We start from the raw sequence: 20,405 nt of genomic DNA on the forward strand, positions 1-20,405 counted from the left end.
AACAATTACATTAAATGCAAACAGTCTAAACATCTCAATTAAAAGACTGAGGAAAAAAAAAGTTATATCAGGCTTCCCTGGTGGCGCAGTGGTTGAGAGTCCACCTGCCGATTCAGGGGACGCGGGTTCGTGCCCCGGTCCAGGAAGATCCCATATGCCACGGAGCAGCTGGGCCCATGAGCCATGGCTGCTGAGCCTGCGTGTCTGGAGCCTGTGCTCCGCAACGGGAGAGGCCACAACAGTGAGAGGCCTGCGTACCGCAAAAAAAAAAAAAAAAAGAAAAAAAAAAGATATATCATCCAAATGCTAGTAAAAATAGAGCTCTTATGGCTGTATTCATTTCAGCAAAAGTAGACTTTAGAACAAGGACTATTTCTAGAGATAAGGAGAGATATTACATAATGATAAAGGGGTCATTTCTTCAAAAAGACAACAATCCTAAGTGTGTCTGTGCCTGACAAAGAGCTCCAGAATATATAAAGCAAACACAAAACTGAAACGAACAGCTGAAGCTGGAAACGTCACCATTCATTTCTCAGTAAGCAATAGAACAGGAGACAGAAAATTAGTAAGGATTCAGAAGAGCTACACAATACTAACCAACTTGACCTAATTGGCTTTTGTAGAACACTCTACCCAACAATAGCAGAAGCCAGATTCTGCATGTGAAACAGTCACCAAGAGGACCTCATTCTGAACCACAAAACAAGCCTCAACACATTGAAAATAAATGAAATCATAAGGCGTGTTCTCTGACCACAACACAATGAAACCGTAAACAGAGCTACTGCATATTGTGCTACTACTGGAGTAGAAAAATACAGAGTGCATTGGAGCTCTCAGTAAGCTCTCATGGCCCTTGCTTACCTGGGGCATCCAAACGTTCCGTGGATAATGGAGAGGGCTCACAGGATGGTATCGTGCAGTATTCCCACCTCACTTCACTGTTGGTTGTATAGCACCATGGACCTGTTTCTCCATCAGGGTTACGACAATAGTTTTCTTCCAAATTTCTGAAAAAGAAGCGACTGTGAGTTTGTTTTCCAAAAAGGCTAAAGATATAACAAAGTGCACACATGCTTGTTAATAGTGATGCTGGCTATGTATCCAGCTAATTCTCTAGAATTATACAAACTGGATAATGGGTGGGAACTTAAGCAGAGCAGGATTCCAGAGAATTATGGCACAGATGCTTCTCTTGGGTGAATGATTGAGATATATTCCTGGGCTATGTCTAATGGAGCAAAATAGGTCTTTTCCCACGGCTTTGGGCACTGTGCTCTATGCTGGAAACACAATGGGTATTTTCTACACTGCTTTGCCTCCAAAAGCGTATAGCATAGGCCTGGAATTTAAATGTTCTCAAGCCTTACTGTACGTTTAGTACAAACGTCAAAATGTTGCTGAAACCCACTCCGAGGTTACTGATTTAGTAGATCTACGATAGGGTCCGAGAATTTGCGTTTCTAACAAATTTCCTGATAATGCTGGTGCCGCTGGCCTGGGAAACCACATTTTGAGAACCAGTGTTCTAGGAGAATCAGCGCTAAATTTCACTTCCCTTGCATGTGACTTGGACAGTTTTCATTCCCAAATGCTGTAGGCCTAGGTTTCTATTGTCACTGACTCCAAGGCAAAGTCAATGGGATTTCACTTTCCATCCAGCTGCCCGGGAAGAGACTGGAGCGGACTTACCTGCAGGGAAAGTTTTCTGGGGTCCTGTTGTGCTTGTGGGGTGTCTGCTCACCCCAGCGTTGACAGGTGTGCCCAGATACGGTGACAGCCACTGTCCCTCTATAGTTTTCGCCTCTTCCCTTCAGACACTGATATGTTGGCCCAGAAGATGGTGGCGGTGTTGCTTAAATGGGAAAAATACATGACAAATGAATGTTTTTTAAGCAAAGGATTCACAGATGGATATTATGGGGGAATGGATGGATGCAGGGAGCGTCAGCCTGTCTTCTTTTCCACTCATCCTCCCAGATATTGGCATGTGACAATTTTTTATCATTTTTCAGAAGAAGTTGATGTGGTAGAATCGATGTTTCCAAGACCATCTCATGAGGAACTCCTCCAGGGACAAGACCCTTGGAATAGATGCCGCTTTCTATATTCTGTTTTCTCTACATTCTCAGCTCATCACACAAGGTAAGGATCAACATGTGTCACATCCCACCCCAAATCTGCATGTGTACCAACAATCCAACTTCCTTTATGAAAAATAAAGTATTCATTAAGTAAACATAACTGGATGACCCCCAATATTCCACAAAGCCAAACAGCAGACAGAGTCCGTGGGAAGAAAGAACGTAGTGTCTCCAAGGAAAAGGGTATGCAGTGAGAAGTCGAGAAATTCTTAAGACACACTGCCATAGATAAAACAGGTAAATAAAAACTTACTGTATAGCACATGGAACTATATTCAATATCTTGTAATAAACTATAAAGGAAAAGAATCGGGTGAAAAAGAATATATATATATGTATATATATATATATATATATATATATATCTATAACCAAATCACTTTGCTGTACACCCAAAACTAACACAATATTGTAAATCAACTATACTTCAATTAAAAAAAAAAAGTCTCAAGAAAAAAAAGAAGATGACAGAAAGAGAAACTGCTGCTCGTCAGGAAGGAGGGTACCGAGGCACCTCAGCGTCCCGAAGGGTGACCTTCAGAGCGAAGAACAGGAAGCCGGCCCTCACGGCCTGCTAAGTCCTTCTTAACGGTCTCAGGTGCCCTTGTTCAGTGCCTTGCTTCAAATTCTCATAGAAGGAAAATATTATAAAATTGTTTTCTCCAACTCATTCCTGCGAGGTCTACCATTTCATCTTCTCTCCCGACCTCTCTTCTCCTGTTGCTCCCTCCCAAGCTGAACATACTGAAAAGCTGGACATCCAGAGACACCTCTGTGCTTACAATTAAAAAGAACTCTGGTTGATAATGAAATCCATGTACCAGAAGGCATGGGTCTGATTTGCCTTTAGCGCTAGAGAACCATAAGGGTCAGAGATGGCTCCCAAAAGTCTACATTCATCTGTACTCAAAAAAGGCAGAAGTCTATGTTACGGGACCAAAAAACCCCCATAGTAACTAGATACTCTGATCAATTACCTATAGTAACCAATAAATTGTTCTAAAAGAGTAATCACATCCCACGGAATTTATAGGGCAATTTTCAGGCATGGCACTCTTGTTACCAAGAGAGGGACAGGTGAAGATCCCTGAGGACTGGGTATGAGCATACTTACTACATCTCGGGATGTCACAGAATTCCCAGCGTTTGCTGGGATCGGTGGTGAAACACCATGGGCGGGGCTCCCCATCAGGGTTACGACAGTAATTCATCTTCAGATTCTTGTTTGGAAATCTGAACGTGCAAGAAAGATTTTAACAGCACTGAACATTTACATCCACGGATGAGAATCATTTCAAATGAGCAAATATTGAGCACCTGCTGTGTGCTAGGCACAGCGAAGCAGCCAAGGAGGTGACTGGGTGAAGGTTATCCTCAATGTGATGACAATCTCATAAGAAAGATTAGCCGAGTATTCTAAGGATTGTTTTTCTAACAGTTTACATGTGCAAAAGTCATAGAATGGGATCAACTTTATCATTTTGGCCATCTGTAAAACCGACGTAAGCCAACTCCAATTATTCAGCTGCAAATAATAGCAATTTTTAAAACACAAAGTACTTACTGGCTAGAGATAGTCATCTAGTAAACAGTACAGCTGAGAAGTTGGTGTCTTCGTAGTTTAAGGGAATTGTCCTCCTGATCTACCCAGTTCTGGTCCTGCTAGCCTTTAAGCTTATAGAAACTGAGGCGGATAAGCTATGCTCCCGTGTGCAGGCCAGAGAGTCCCCTCAACCACAGGGACCCAGTGACTGAGGCTGCGAGTTGCACGCCACGCCTCGTGCCCCTCTGGGCTCATTTCACGTCCCTTCCTGAGACCGCAAATGCTTAGTCAGGATGGACAGAGCAACCAGCAGTGGCTTAAGCAATCCTCTTGCAAGATTGCTTTCCTGAAAGTAAATTTACCCAATTCTGAGCCTTGAGGCTTTACTGTATTTCTTCTTCGGAATACAATAGGGAAAGGAAAATGCAAACAGCTGTGTTTTAAGATAGCTATTTGGAATAGAAGGTACAGAAATTCAGTGGAGCTGTTTTCTACACTGAAATATGTGACTTAGTCTCTTTGCCTATAAGTTTTTATAAGCCCCGTTATAATCCTCTAGTAGTCCTGGAAAGAAGAGAAAGACCGAAGCAGCTACAGAGAGGGAGGTGTTTTAAGTACAATTAATGCGTACAATTAAGTACAATTAATTAGAAGATGTAGAACATTGTACTGTAGAACTAATCATTATTTTCTAGATCAGAGACGACTCTTATTTCTATTATAGATTCATGATCCCCTTTGAGAAGCTAGTGAAAGTTAGGAATCCTCAACCCCAGAAAAATGTACTGATATAAATACACATAAAATGTTGAGGGGTTCACAAAGCCCTAAAGCCCATCCACAGATCATAGGCTAGGAAGCCTTGAATCTCATCACTATGAAGGAAAAGGAAAGGAAGAAAGAGAAGAGGGAAATATTTGGAAAATACACAAGTGAGATGTATCTGTTTTTCTTAAATTTTTTTTTTTTTTTGCGGTACGCGGGCCTCTCACTGTTGTGGCCTCTCCCATTGCAGAGCACAGGCTCCGGACGCGCAGGCTCAGCGACCATGGCTCACGGGCCCAGCCGCTCCGCGGCATGTGGGATGTTCCCGGACCGGGGCACGTACCCACGTCCCCTGCATTGGCAGGCGGACTCTCAACCACTGCGCTACCAGGGAAGCCCCTCTTAAATTTTAATGCGTCTACGAAGTAGCCGGGAATCTGGTTATAAGGCAAATTCAGATTCAGTGGGTCTGAGATTCTGCATTTCTAACAAACTCTCAGATGATATCACTCTACCATGGACCACATTTTGAGTAGTAAGAATGTATCCTTCATTTGCAGTCATGTGGGAAGATTCAAACTTTGAAATTCAAAAACATCAGGTATGTTCACTTTTTGAGGAATGCTAAAATACCTAAATAACATTAAATTACCCATAACGCTGCAGAGTCATAAACATCTAATTCCACCCCCGGTGAGACTTACTTGGCAGGAATGTATCCATGAGCATGGGGGCTCTGAGAGTCCCACGCCTGGCAATCAAGTCCAGACACGGTCTTGGAAATTTTGCCCTCGTAATGTTCTCCACTGCAATGCATACATTCATCTGGGCAGAACGGACAAGAAGGAAAGGAAGAAAGAAACTGAAATGGACGAAGCGAAACGGAGTAAAAACTAGAATTCCACTAGACATGTCTAATACCTTTGCCGCTTGTTCGAGGTACTTTTCCCACAATCACTTGGCAACAAAACTGGCAATAAAGGCTTAACTTTCTAATACAATCTATAACGTCATTCTCTTTTTCAAATGGGAAAATTAGTATATTTTGGTTAATACCTTCTCAACTATTACAGTCTTGACCAAATCCAGAAACTCCATGATGCCATGTCTTCAAAGTGGGATGTGTGGTCCTTGGTGGGTGGGAAGGGGGTGGGGGAGAGGTTGAACATAATCTCAGGAGTCTGTAAGTTCTCTACTAGAATTTTTTGATATTTGGGGTCCCCATTCCAATAGCGGTCTTTAAAAATTTCTATGAAATTATTCTGGTCGTGTGGATAACTGCCAAATAAGCCAGCACCCTCTCAGGATTTTAGTGCTAGGGTTCCTGCTCGTGTTCATGACCTCACGTGGGAACAATGGGGTAATAAGGAAAACAGAAGCAGACTTGATGCAAAAATGATGCTCTCATGTCAGTGAAGGGCCAAATGACCGCATAACAGAGTGTACAGGTAAAGGATCCCCATGGTTGGAATAGAAAAAGTGATGGGGAAGTGAGGCTTCACGTGGTACATACACTATCCACGTGGTTACACATATCTCACCCTTGTTCATTCCCCCATTGCACCAATAAATAGAGCAGGAAATGTGAAACGAAGATTTTTCAATAGGATGTTTTAAATCTTTAGCATTGACTTTTGAGGTGCACTATTAAATTGATTGGTCCATTAAAACGATAGAATCCTGACTTAAAAACTGGTTCATTGCTTGGTTTCAATGAAACAACAAAGTCTACCGTGTTAAATTAATATTGTGTATTTGAATTGTATTGATTTTGTGATTTTATTTTAATGATTTAATTGCAAGTATGTTTCTGGCTTTATACTGTGTCAGAGCTTTAAGCATAAGAAGTTTGCATCTAGAGTTTATATCTAGTTTTATATTAGTCCCCGTTGAAGTACATTTTAATAAAAATCATTTAGATCAATCACGGAAAATGTGCAAAGTTGGGCCTTTCCAAGAGGCCATGTGTTACTTGATTCTGTCAAGCACAGCACTGATTGATTATTGATGTCCCTGTAGAAAATTGATTGACAGCAAATTACTCCACAGACGAAGGGCAGATAGGAGAGCATTTTCCAGAGGCATCCCTGACCTTCACATTGAGGAATGTCGCAGTAGTCGAATCTCGTGCCTGGATCTGTGGTGTAACACCAAGGTCCCTTCTTATCATTGTCTGGGTTCCTGCAGTAGTTCTCATCCAATCCCGCTAAAGGATACTTTTCAGGTGAAAAGCTGTGGAGGATGAAAAAGAACCACTTGGACTATATTTTTAAGATCAGCATGTCCTCAGCAAGGCAGGATAAGACACCCTCTCCTTCCCGTCTGTGATTCGAGGTGGTGTCATCCAAATGCATTTCGGCTATGTGCTAGAGCGTTCGTGTCACCCAGTTCTCAGCATCTCTGCTGATAGCCTGCTTCAGTAGAGTAGCTAATATTACTATTATTACTATGTGGACAGCCAAGTCCTGGAAGTAGAGCCAAAGTGTCTTTATGCACAGTAGAAATACAAAGCCCTCAAAAGCCTGCCAAATTCACGATGCATTCCCAACACCTGCTTTTGTCAGTTGCCCTTCTCTCTGTAAAAGTAATAGAAGTTAACACCCTTTTATCTGTGTGAACTCTGCACGAGGTATTACACTAAAATTTCTCTATGCATTCTCTAATGTAGTCTTAATAAAAATCCCTCTCAGGAAGGTGTTATTATCCCCATTTTACAGATGAGAAAACTGAGGCACAGCCATGTGAAACAAATCAAATCTTGCCTAAGCTTGAGCAGTTCATAAGTAGTATCTCAAGGGTTTAAAGTCAGATCTGTCTGATGCCAAATTCTACATCCTCTCTGAGATGCATCCAGAATTAATGGGAGACTGGGAGGATGGAGTGAAGCTCATTTTCAGAGATGAGTTGCTATATAGCGATAAGAAATTAGATTAAAAACCTAAGAAATTAGATTAAAAACCTATGACTTGGGACTCCCCTGGTGATCCAGTGGTAAAGAATCTGCCTTGCAATGCAGTGGATGCAGGTTCGATCCCTGGTTAGGGAACTAAGATCCCACATGCTGTGGGGCAAATAAGCCTGTGCGCCACAACTACAGAGCCCTGGAGCCTGCCCGCCACAACTAGAGAAGAGAAAAAACCCACATGCCACAACCAGAGAGAAGCCCGTGCACCTCAACGAAAGATCCCGCGTGCCTTGACTAAGACCCGATGCAGCCAAAAATTAAAAAACAAACAAACAAAAAAACCCAAAAACCTAAGACTTGAAATCTGAAATGGTAGCTCTTGTTTCTGGTTCTTCTATGTACCTGTGTTTGGTAGATTTGGTCCTCCCAGGATCTCAGTTTCCTCATCTGCTGGGGTAAAGACGGCCTATATTATCTCTAAGGGCCTTGACATTCCATGATTTGGCCATTTGGTTTAATCATTTTAACCTCAATAAGCCTTAATGTGCTGGAAATATGAGACCTGCCCATCTCATAGGGATGCATAAAGGCAATTTGTTTGGGTAGGTGAGGGGGAAGGGTCATAGACACTAAATTCCCACTTGATAAGCATTGTTAATGAGAACTTAATCCACCTAATACCATATTGGGCAAAGCCCCAAAAGGATGACACTAAAATAAATAATAGGCAAGTTGCAAGATAATCTGTTTTTCACAATGTTGAGGTGAACACATGGTATATTTGATTTAGACTAATTCACTTCTAAGCATAGTCATCTTTGGTCTTTTCTCAGATTCAGCCTAGAATTCATGGTTTTATAGTTCTTTTGTATTGTTCTCAGTCTTCCAGAAAAGCATATATGCAAGAATGAATGGAAAGCAGCCATTGTCTGCTTTTATTCCATAAATAATCGAACGGTTCTGCCCCAGCATCAAGAAGTTTCTCCCCATACCTGCTAGTCACATGATCTGGTTTGAGTCAGAAATAATGGAATCACTCTGAGTATAAGAGGTGAACACGGAGACGAAAGAGAAAGTCTTACTTGGGTACGTGTGGAGAATTGTCACTCCATTTTTGACAGGCGACACCGCTCTTTGTTTTGGCCGTGGTCCCCCTGTAATTCTTCCCAGTTCCAGTCTTGCACTCTGAAAGGTACACTGGAAGGAAGTCCAAACAGTGGTCAAACCCTTTCACAACAAGAAGAATCATGAAGAAGCCCTGCACTGCTTGAACACATTGAGAGAAAGGACGCCATTGCCCGCTATCTAAAAAGACAGTCTTTTACGTCTAAGAGTTACAGTTAACTAAGCCACGTGGGGCATTGCTTCCTTTACCCAGAACTACCGCCCCTCCCTGTGCCGGGCAGATGCTGGGTGCTGGGGATGCTGGAAACACCAAGAGTAGGAACCGCACAGGCCCTGCCCTCGTGGAGCTTACATTCCAGTGGAGTCATGGGGGCCGGTTACAGAAAGTCATCAAGAACACAGATTGTGAAATAGACAACCTTGTGGTGACACATGTAACAGAGAAAATAAATAGCATCATGAGAAAGTGGATGGGAAAGGGGATGGGGGCTTCTTCACAAGGTGGGCAGCAGGTTTTCAGAGGTTGAAAGAGCTCCAAGCCACTTCTACTTTTGGAAGGTCCCAGTAGTATTTTAAATATGAAAAAAGTGTCAAACAGGTGATATGACTGTGGTCTACTTTCAATGTTTACAGAAGATGCTCGCAACCAGCCTCCACTTAACCAATGCACCGGTTGCCCAGTGGGCCCCATCCTGCCTTTAAACACGCTGCCAGGTGCCCACCTGTGGCCCACTTGTGGCAGGGTGGGCATCTGCGGCTGGCAGGCCACTTTCGGGTGTGCCCACCCACTGTGTTCCTACCAGTTTGGTTATATGCTTACCAAGAATCAGTTGCTTTTATTTCCAAAACTTTTTATACAGCTCTATTTGATTACAGATGATCTAAACTGAGAAATGAATGGGGGGAAAAATGGAGCTTTTTAAAAAAATTAAGTTGAATGGTTTCAAGGATTTGAAAGAGTTGAATAGTATTTTTTTTGAATTTCATTTTATTTATCTTTTTATACAGCAGGTTCTTATTAGTTATCTATTTTATACACGTGAGTGTACATATGTCAATCCCAAACAATAGCTATTGTTGATTGAGTACGTGCCAAGTGCAGGGCTCAGTGCCAGCTTCCTTACATTTATTCATCATAATCCCTGCAACAAATCTGTGAGGCTGGAATAAGGTCAACACGCATCTCTGCACAATGCTTTGTTGCCTCTTGTTCCATTACAAACTCTCAGCAGGAAAGAGTAGTGCGGATGGAACAGGCAAAAAAAAGAGAAATGGAACCCGTGGTGTAGTAGGGAAGAACAAATCTGATTCCGTATTGGATCTGTGTCTTTCACTTTTGTATTCTGTTGCTTTTGCTACAAGTTAAGAATGTTGCCTATAACCTGAAATACATAGGATAGCCCATTCTCAAGGCTCTGACCTCTAAAGGTAGAACACTTTCCCATTCATATAGAGACCAAAGGTTGCAGAACAGAGAATAACACTTATCTCGTTGGAGGTTTATAGGAACATTGTGACAGGACTTATGTGGCCAGCTGCAAGAGCAAAGGATTCCTACACCAAGAAGTCTGCAGCAACCAACCTCAGCCCAACCTCCCCTTTTAGTATAAAAGAAGCCTGAATTCTAATCAGGGAAGATGGTTCTTTGGGACACTAGTCCACCATCTTCTTGGTTGGCTGCCTTTCTGAATAAAGTCTCTATTCCTTGTCCCAGCAAATCATCTCTTGATTTATTGGCCTGTCCTGCAGGTAGCAGGACTCGAGTTGAATAGTTTTAAAAATTGTCATCGTATCCACTGAGAGCAATCCATTCATATAGTTGATATGAGTTTGAAGAGAAGGACACTACTTATCGTAGACAAGTCACTAGAGTGTGGTTTATGCAAGAAATGTACCAGATAACTCCTGTTGGTGGCCCCAGGTTCAAAGAAAAAAAGCCTCTGCTTTACATCAAAAGGTGCCAATGTAAGCTTCTGTTTTCGGTGAAAATATAAAATATTTAAGGTATATTTGTGTCATCTTTTACGATTCCCCACTTTAGCCAAGTTTTTAAATTAATCAATCAATTATCTGGGGAAAGGACTTCTAACACACCTACAGCAGCTACTGCTTTAAACCCAACGCTCTATATAAAGATGACAGCTATATCTTCATTGAGATATATTATTATAGTAGATATATTACACTTATCAAAAAGGTAAACTCAAGGTACTTTGGAGGCCAAGGGTCAGGGGAGACTTTTCAAAGGAGGTGATGCTTGAGCTGAAATCTGGGAGATGAGAAGGAGCTGGAAGAACAGAGGAGGGTCCAGGGTGAAGAGGTGTGTGCTTGCCCTGCTGGAGCGGGGGCAGATGTAAGCCCCGCACATGAGGTAGGCTTAAATAATACAGGGCCCTGCAGCAATTGGTGGGTATTTCGACTGTCTTCTAGGGCACTAAAGGTTTGAAGCAGGGAAGTTACAGATCAGCCGCTGCGGTGGTACAGCCAGTGATGATGGCGGCTCAGACCCAAGGGGCAGCAGTGGCCATGGTGGCAAAAGTAGAGATGTAACTAATTTGACACTGACCATTCCCAGAAAAACCCTGGCAGGTAATTTAACAGTGGGTCAATATTCCACAGTAAAGAAACAAGCACCAAAAAATGACTGACTTTTGACCTCTCTTTTATTTGTATGTACCCGCCAGAGTTTATATAACCTTTTGCTCCTTTCCATCACCTTGAAAACAGGCAACTCTTCAACTATCCAAACTAAGCCTAGAGGTCACCCCCATGATCCTCTGGTTAACAATTTACAAAGGGCATGTTTAAATGTTAGCATTTTGCAGAGAGTATCCCACCAGCCTTTTTAAAAATCTGACGAACAGTGGGATTGTAAGAACTAGTAACGTCAACGGATAAACTTCAGATTGAATCTGCACTTTAGACTCAAGGATTAGAGCTAAACAGTGGGCTGGAAGTGTGTATAGCAGACGCACAGGTAATTAAACCTAAGAAGATGAACCAATGTGTAGATAGAATCCTAACCTAAAAAAACACTTCTCAAAATCTTATTTAGAGTTTTGTGGGGAAACTAGAATGTTGTAAGCCATTGTCAAGAATCAGTGAGATAGGATGTTTCTGGTTGAGTTCAACACCTCTGATACAGAATATTTGGAGAGCAAAATTGTTATCAAAATAGTCTTACTACCTCGCCAGCAACAGAGAATAGGAAATAGTTTTGAAAGCATCATTAGTCACTTAAATCTTCGTACAGACTTAATGAACTTTTACACATCTCAGAAGACATGCAACTTCCGTAGGAATCTAGGCCACCCGTGATCCTAGACAACGAAAGATCTAGAGTTTTCAAGGAAACTATGGAAAAGGAACTGCAACTTCTGCACATTTTCAAAGTCTAAGGGAAATACAGACCATGCCCGAAAAAAAGTGGAACATGTAAGAGTGAAAATAAGGATATTTTCTCTATTTAAATGTTACTGCAGATTGAAAACACCTCAGTTTTGCTATTTCTCCAGGTTTCAGACCAAGGACTGTGGTCCCTGCAGAACAAAACACCAAGATCATAAGAAACTTGTAGACTCTCCCTCTTCTCCTTAAAAATAAAATAAAATCTTCAGTATCTTATTTTCAGGGTCATAGAGGTGGAAGTGATTTTGTAAATCCAATCCCTTCGTTTTTAAACCAAGAGAAATGAAACTTAAAAGGTAAAGTCATATATACAGGTTGACGTAGTGGGTTAGTGGCCAAATCTTCTGACTCCAAATTCAATTTCACTACACCATAGCGCCTCCATTCGCTGGTCTGATAAATTACAGACATTAAACGGGCTGGGGGAGGGAAGGGGGAGGGGAATGGGGAGAAGGAAGAAAACGTTGTACGTACTTCTCTTCTCAAATAAAACGACATCCCTCATCCTAAGGACTGGGGAAAACTTGCTGTTTTCAGCCATTATCACACATTGTTGTTCTTTACTGTGATACTGGAATGCCCTGCAGAAGAGAACCAGAAAACACAACTCTTTTCCTTTATTTAAGGAAAGCAAAGCTTTATTCATAAGGAAGAGACTAAAGATAACTCTCTAGATGAATCAAGGAGCTCAGAATTTGTTACTTCCAATTCAACCTGGCACTGTATCGATGAAGTATCGTCAAAGGATGCAGCAACATGGTAGCTACTCTTGTTTTCTTCTACCTTTACCTTCTCCCCCTGCAAATTTTCGCACTTTTCCCCCCCTCTGTTTCAACTGCTTTATTCTTTCTTCACTAGTTTTCTTAATGAAGTACCAGAATATTTGCTTTGTGCTGGAAAGAAGCAACAGAGTGCTTTAAACCCACTCCTGAGAGGGCCCACGTGGACTCCTGTAACTTCCCCTTGACCCTGTCTCTGCATTCTACTCCCTTCCCCTCACACCTCCCTGCACTGTACCTCAGTCCTGCATGGATGCTGAGTCTGGCATCAAAGCCGTCCATGGCTTCCTTTCCTGCCCCATCTCCTGTGTGAACCTTTGCTTCAGCTGACTTGGTCCTTTCATCGTCCCTCTCACAGGTGCCCAGCCGCGCTGCCCTCTGCCTAGAATCCCTCCCGCATGGTCAGTATTTACCAAGATCTCACCCTTCAAAGCCCAGCTCAGTTCCCACCTCCTCCCCAGGCCTTCCCTGGTCATCTCAACTCTTAGGATTGTTGTTTCCTCTGAATCTTCATAGAGCACGTATTGATTACGTCACTTACCAATGTCTCGCATTGGCTGTTTTTTTTTAAAATTTTTATATTTTATCCAGTTTCTGTGACTACACCATAAATTCAAAAGGGCAAGCACTGGCTTTTGTATCTACACAAAAATCTATCATATATACTGATATATATATATATATATATATATATATATCTCCCCATGTACCGATCACTGTATCAATGCTTTGCGGCTCCTTAGGGTCTAGGACACTTCTAGTCACATGATCCTCAATAAATATTTATCGACGATAATGTTAGAAACTAGAGCTCAGAACAATAGCTGCAGATGTCATGTGTAAAAATAAATAACTTCCTTTGGGGGCATTTTTCTAAAGGGGTCACTAATTAACAAGAAACCGTATGGTTTCAGATACAGAGAGCAAATACAGATTCCAAACTCCAATCCCATGAAATTCCTCTTTCCTCTTAAATCCTATTTTCGCTGATAAATCCCTGAGCAAATTTCTCGTGATCAACATAATAGCGTCTCAAGCAGCAGGATTTCTGCGTAGGCGCAGTGACCAAGAAAATACCTGCAAATGAAATCTCTTTCCTCCTCACAGTTTGTTGCACATTCGTCTATGCTTCCTGTCACCAGGTGCTTCCGCGTCAGACTAAACAGGGAAGCTCCCTGGGTATTTACATAGTCATCCAGGGGGTCTCCGAGACCTACAATTGGAAGATAAAAGTGGCACAACTGGTAAATGCATCAACACCATTGTTTAATTCTCATGAATTTGTAAACTATTCGCTTTCCATCAACGAAATAAAACTGGCTGCTCCATTGGAAGCAGAATGGGCGGCTGTGAATAAAAATGTTTAATTAGGAAAACAGTTCCATGAATAGATGGCACTATGTTAAAAGATCAACTGGATTGTTAGGTTAATAGATTGGAACTATTTATCAACTTCCGTGTTACTACGTTAATGGGTATGAAACGTTAAATAAGAAAAAATTTGATCTGTTTGCTAGTAATTGCATATCATGATGGAACAGTAAGAGACAACCAAGGGCAACTTTTGATGTTGCTTTGTCCATCCTTGGGTATAAGTAGAAACTGGAGGCCACTATTCGATTTCCTACAGTGCAAACTTTAGTTGTGGCACTGTCGCTTAAACTGATGGGACAAGCACACTCTGAATGGCTCCGCCACAAGATACAAAAACTTTGGTGAGTTGATGATGTCGAGAATAAATAAGAGCTGGACTAAATCTTGACCACCATACATGGTCATTTTTATACTGGACTTACTAGAGTGACACCTCACTATTTATTAAAGAGAAATCATTTTTGCCAAGATGATGACAGCTTTCTGGCATTTCTGAGGAAACAACAGCAGAGCCTGGGACAAACAATGGCCTTGATTTTCCTCGGACATAAAATCTGAGGCAAAGAGTCTGTTTGAAGGTCGCTCTGCCCCCTTGCTACTGCAGAGGGTGGCCAGGGGTGCCTCAGCCATGTTCCCACTGCGAGGCTACAAAGAGTACCCCTGAGACACGTGGCGCCTGAGACAGCTGTGGCAGCTCTACTCCAAGCCTGGAGACTCAGCCTCTACCCTTTTGGGATGGAACACCAGCCGTTTTCATAGGGTGAGGGGCTAAAAGAGGTTAATTTCATGGAGACAGCCAAGTTTCCTAAAGTTTGCCTAAATGGGATTAGGCAACCTGGCAACTTTGACCACTTTGAGGGGAGGGGTGGAGATCAAAGCCAGGGTGAGCGTGTTGAAGAGTGATCAAGAGAGGCGGTGGGAACAGCAGGGAAGACAAGTCTTTGCAGAAATCTGGCTGTGAAAGGAGCATTTCCTAGAGGCCATATGAAATCTCAGAAGTTTTTAAAAAATTTTTATTGAAATATAGTTGATGTACAATGTTGTGTTACTTTCAGGTGTAGAGCAAAGTGATTCAATTATACATATATATTCTTTTTTAGATTCTCTTCCATTATAGGTTATTACAAGATATTGAGTAGAGTTCCCTGTGCTATACAGTAGGTCCTTGTTGGTTATCTATTTTATATATAGTAGTGTGTATTTGTTACTCCCAACCTCCTAATTTATCCCTCCCCCCTCTTTCCCCTTTGGTAACCAGAAGTTTGTTTTCTATGTCTTTAAGTCTATTTCTGTTTTGTAAATAAGTTCATTTGTATCATTTTTTTAGATTCCACATATAAGGTATACCATAGGATATTTGTCTCTGTCTGACTTACTTAGTGTGATCAGCTCTAGGTCCTCTCAGGAGTTTTTGAAGATGAGACATTCTAGAGCATGTTTGGGTACTGATGAAAATTATCTAGTAGGAAGGGTCATAAAGGGTCACATCCTCATTCTCAGAAGGGCCATCCCTTAACACCTGAAAACACACACGCCACAAGGGTGTGATGCACTTTCCTAGATTAAGACAAAGCTGTTTGCAGAGCCCACCCTCTCCCTGCCTCTGCTCTTCCTTCCTCGACCTGAGATTCTCCAAACTGGAAGGATGGATGGTTCCATCCTTAAATAGGAAGTTGACTGATGTTGTTTAATACACCAAAAAAGCACTTGATACATGTGTCAAGAGATTATAGAGAAATAGATATTTTAGGCCCATACCCATGTCGTCATCCTGTATTTTTCTCTCAATTGGTGCTCTCATTTCCAGGAAGAGTTGTGCTTTGGTAAATTCTATAGATCAGGATGTGACTTTAAAAACAAACACAAGAACTCTATAAAGTATATCCTATAAAGACTGAAATTAGATCTTTTGAAGAGTTCTTAGAAAGTAGAGCAGGCCGGGGTGTAAATGATATCAAAACAAGAAAATTTCCATTTTTATCACCCTTTAATTATGTTATGTTAGTATGTTTCATAGCATATAGCTGCTGAGACCCACCTTAGGAGCTGATACACCAAAGAAATATCCCAAAAGAGAATAAATTTTATTCTTTTTACTTTGAAAAGTTTTCCCCCAATAATTTCTTTCTTTAATTCCAGGGAACATGTGACAATGTGGTGTAATACACTTTATTTATTGACCAAGAAATATTAGACAAATTGTTTTAGTAACAAAAGTATTTTTATATTCTATGCTGAATGTAGATGTATATTGGTACCAAAACAAGTATATTTTATTAATAATGTGGGTTTGTATTTTTTTAAAATCATGGTAGTGTGTATATGTACACCCGTGCTTGTGTGTTTGAAAGAAAAGGCTTTGCGGTTTGTGAAATGCAAACTGCGTTTCCACCTGTCACTGAGAACAGCTGTAAAAGGAGATTTTTGTTCCTCTCCCTGGTCATTTCAGTGCACTGGAAAGATGAAACACTTCCACGGAAAGACAGAGTAAAGGCCTTCCTTTCAAAAAGAGCTTATGCAAGTCTTTTTTTCCCTAGGTTGGTGAAGACGTATGTTAATCCTGCCGCAGAGAAGTCTGTTCTAACATTTGGGTGTGTCCCACTGTATCCAGAGTTCCAGGTCCCGCTTCCCATAGACTAAAATAGAGTGTGCCCAAAAAAATAAAAAATAAAAAAATAATAAAATAGAGTGTGCACCCCTGCGCCACTCCCCACAAACATTTCCCATGAAGACCTCTTTATGCAACTTTCTGCTGTTTCTTCTTTGATATTTCTTTAGATGGCGCCACTAAATTCAAATGCATTCGACTCTGATTTAAAGTACAGCTCGTAAAATTTTATCTGGCTACTTATAAATTGAATTTCAAGTATCTATACATTGTTTATATGAAGAACAACTAACATAATGTATGATTCCGCTTATAAGAAATGTCCAGTGGACATATATACACTACCAAGCGTAAGATAGATAGCTAGTGGGAGGCAGCCGCATAGCACAGGGAGATCAGCTCGGTGCTTTGTGACCGCCTGGAGGGGTGAAATAGGGAGGGTGGGAGGGAGGGAGATGCAGGAGGGAGGAGATATGGGAACATATGTATATGTATAACTGATTCACTTTGTTATAAAGCAGAAACGAACACACCACTGTAAAGCAATTATACTCCAATAAAGATGTTAAAAAAAAAAAAAAAAGAAAAAGAAATGTCCAAAACAGGCAAATCAGAGGCAGAAAGTAGATTAGTGATCGCCAGGGGCTGGGCGGGGATGGAGGTTAGGGAGGGGGGAGAAGAGGGGTTGGAGGTGACAGCTAAGCGGTGTGGAGTTTATTTGCGGGGGTAATAGAAATGTTCTAAAAGGTACTGTGATAGGTGCATAACTCTGAATACTGAAAACCTTTGGCTTGCATGCTTTAAATGGATGAGTTGTATAGTATGTGAATTATATCTCAATAAAGCTGTCAAAAAAAAAAAAGAACTACAAAGACATGCTTAGAATATTTTAACAAAAGTTTAAGCAAAGCTGAAAAAGTGGGAAGAAGCATCAGATTCCTTCTCAGAAAGGCCTGGCTAAAGTCCTGGTTTCTGGGAGTTTGGTCAATAGGCAAATAACGTGATTTTCCTAAGGACAGATTTCCTCATCTATAAAATGGGTATAAATCTACTACAATACCTATGGTATCAGCTAAATAAGCTGGACTTAGTAAAGGACACACACATATGCATGTATGAATAAAAATGTGCCCGGCCTACCTCAGGTATTCAGTGAGATCTGTTGAATTATTGTACGGACATCATCCTGCAGATCGATGCCTGTGATTTCTCCAGGCATAAGAAGCAAACTTATATGTATGGAAAGCCTTCCTTAAGTCATAACAAACAGAGAACAGGTCAACACAACCACAGACAGGTCAAAGAATATGGTCAGAGATATTTCATTGTTTACATTTGAAAGTCAGAAAAATACGACACCTTAACAAAAATGGTCTACGTTAACCAAACTAAGAACCAGGCAAAGAGACTAACAACTTTTGGGGTTGTTAGCTATCTGGGCTATTTTTTTTTCTAACTAAAATAACCATCACGTGGGCTCCATCTCTTAGACTGAGAACGTCATGCATTATTTTCTCTGCCCACTTGTCTCCAGTATTCCCATGAGGGAAACAAAACATTTCTTGAAGATTTCCTCATTCTTAGATCGTGACCTGGGAATCTCACGAGTCAAAAGCTAAATTCAACAAGTTGCACATGAAACCATCATGGATCTATTTTTAATACATTGCTAGGAAAAAATATATTGATTAAAGTGGAAAAAATCTCCATGTCTTACCTGATTTCAGAAATAAAAGAAGTAGAAGGACCACCTCCATATGTACCATTTTGGAACTGACCAGCAGTGTCCGGAAAACAGTGTGTCCCAATCCCAAGATGTTATTGACTTACATGAGAGGAAATGCACCACAAACAAGATAATCACACGAGTTAATTATTCTCTTGGAGGCCCATTGCCACTGTGCTCTGAAGTGTTCAAACATTACCTTGACAGGAGGATCTTACAAAATGTTTGAGAGCGGAGTCTGCAATAGATGCTGGGAAGCGGTGGAGGCTGCCCGCCCCCTCGGCTGCCCCACACTGCCTCCTGCTTCCCTCCTTGCCCCCAGCCCATCATCGTTCCCACTTACTCTTCTTTCCTTCCCTCTTATTTCACTCTCTTTCTTTTGGGTGAAAAAAAAATTACAACAATAGCTAACATTTGCTGAGGACTTTCCTATGCCAGACCTTCTGCATAGTTTCATCCAACCTTCCAAACAGGCAATATTATTATCATCCCCACTTCAGATGAGGTGACTCAGGCTGAGAAGGTTTAACTTTCCCAAGGTCACTTAGCTCACAAGGGATGAAGCCAATGGACAAAATCTATTTGGCCTCAGATTACAGACTTAAGCTAGAGCATCACTATTAACATCTCCACATTGTACCAGTGTAGAAATCACTACGTAAGTTACAATATTTCATTATTATCAAACTTTATGTCCAATGGACTCATATGGTTTCCATGATTCTAGATGATGTTATAAAATGTCGATCTTTTCCCCCAATGAATTCAGAGTGCATTATAGTCTCATCCTCATGAAATAAAGCAAGAGTGGGAAAATTAAGTTTAAAGAATGTCTTGATTTTCATTGTTGATTCTGTACTTTGCCCTGGCTTAAGGCTAGAATGACCAGGTAGTACATGCTTTAAAACTCTTACATGAGTGTTCAATAATATTCAGGAATTGGCTCTATTTTAATTGTGAAAGAAGAACTCAAAACACTCCTCTCTCCATGCTATGAAATTCCTTTCTATAAATTAACCAGCTAAACATAGAGGTGGGCACCAATCGTCTTGGATGGACCCTCCTGCAGAATTGCCTGGGGTTGAAGTACTGTGTGCAGAATTCACAAGAACAGAATGTGCTGGAGAACAAGATGGTAGCACCATCATGAGGGGCTGGGAGGACCTGGCACATTTCCTGTTTTTCCACGATGTCCCAGCTTTCTCTCCTCCCTCTCACCTAGTGGCCCAGTTTATTCAATGGGACACAAGGTGGAAGCAAGTTGAGAAATCAGTCTCGGGAAGACTTTTTGTCTTAACGTATCTGAAATGTCTCTTAGGGGAATTATGTTGGTGTGTTTCAGAAAATACTTTGGGGGAGAAAACAGGTAATACATGATGTTGCCACTACACGTTTACTTCCACTTAAAATACTTCAGTACCGCCGCATGGATAAGGCACCTCAGGAACAATGCTATCAGAAATGCTACGTCTGCATAAACGTCCTTTTCCTGTTTTGTTTTGTTTTTTTGATATGGATGGTAGTGGTATGCATTTTGCCCCCTTTCCTCTTGGAAGCTTCTAGAATATATTTGGTTCTACAAATGTTATTTTGTTTATTTTTGGCCGCATTGGGTCTTTGTCGCTGCGTGCAGGCTTTCTCTAGCTGTAGCCAGGCGGGGCTACTCTTCCTTGTGGTGCGTGGGCTTCTCATTGCAGTGGCTTCTCTTGTTGCGGAGTACAGGCTCTAGGAACGCGGGCTTCAGTAGTTGCAGCATGCGGGCTCAGGAGTTGTGGCTCGCGGCTCTAGAGCGCAGGTTCACTAGTTGTGGCGCACGGGCTTAGCTGTTCCACGGCATGTGGGATCTTCCCAGACCAGGGGAAGATCGAATCCACGTCCCCTGCATTGGCAGGCGGATTCTTAACCACTGCGCCACCAGGGAAGCCCCTACAAATGTTATTTTGTGAATGAGGTTGCCCTCCAATGGCCTTCTGACTGTGTATTCTTCACCACCTTCTCAATACATCAGCATCACGAGAACACAGG

At 41.5% G+C, this 20,405-nt stretch overlaps 1 protein-coding gene across 4 annotated transcripts in view; it reads right to left on the reverse strand.

Annotated features, from left to right (window-relative positions):
- Nucleotides 1-18,420, reverse strand: part of PLG (plasminogen) — a 44,373-nt gene extending 25,953 nt beyond the window's left edge. For all 4 annotated transcript variants that reach the window (XM_030852846.2, XM_030852844.2, XM_030852842.2 and 1 more), the window contains exons 1-9: nt 18,372-18,420; nt 13,750-13,885; nt 12,368-12,474; nt 8,443-8,557; nt 6,548-6,687; nt 5,160-5,280; nt 3,262-3,380; nt 1,696-1,858; nt 868-1,013 (exon numbers count right to left, since the gene is read on the reverse strand). In XM_030852846.2, coding sequence (XP_030708706.1) covers nt 868-1,013; nt 1,696-1,858; nt 3,262-3,380; nt 5,160-5,280; nt 6,548-6,687; nt 8,443-8,557; nt 12,368-12,474; nt 13,750-13,885; nt 18,372-18,420 — 1,096 coding nt within the window. The remainder of the gene's footprint in view (nt 1-867; nt 1,014-1,695; nt 1,859-3,261; nt 3,381-5,159; nt 5,281-6,547; nt 6,688-8,442; nt 8,558-12,367; nt 12,475-13,749; nt 13,886-18,371) is intronic.
- Nucleotides 18,421-20,405: the final 1,985 nt, after the last annotated feature.

This window comes from Globicephala melas, chromosome 14 (assembly GCF_963455315.2).
Source record: "Globicephala melas chromosome 14, mGloMel1.2, whole genome shotgun sequence".
In the NCBI taxonomy this organism is placed as follows: domain Eukaryota; kingdom Metazoa; phylum Chordata; class Mammalia; order Artiodactyla; family Delphinidae; genus Globicephala; species Globicephala melas.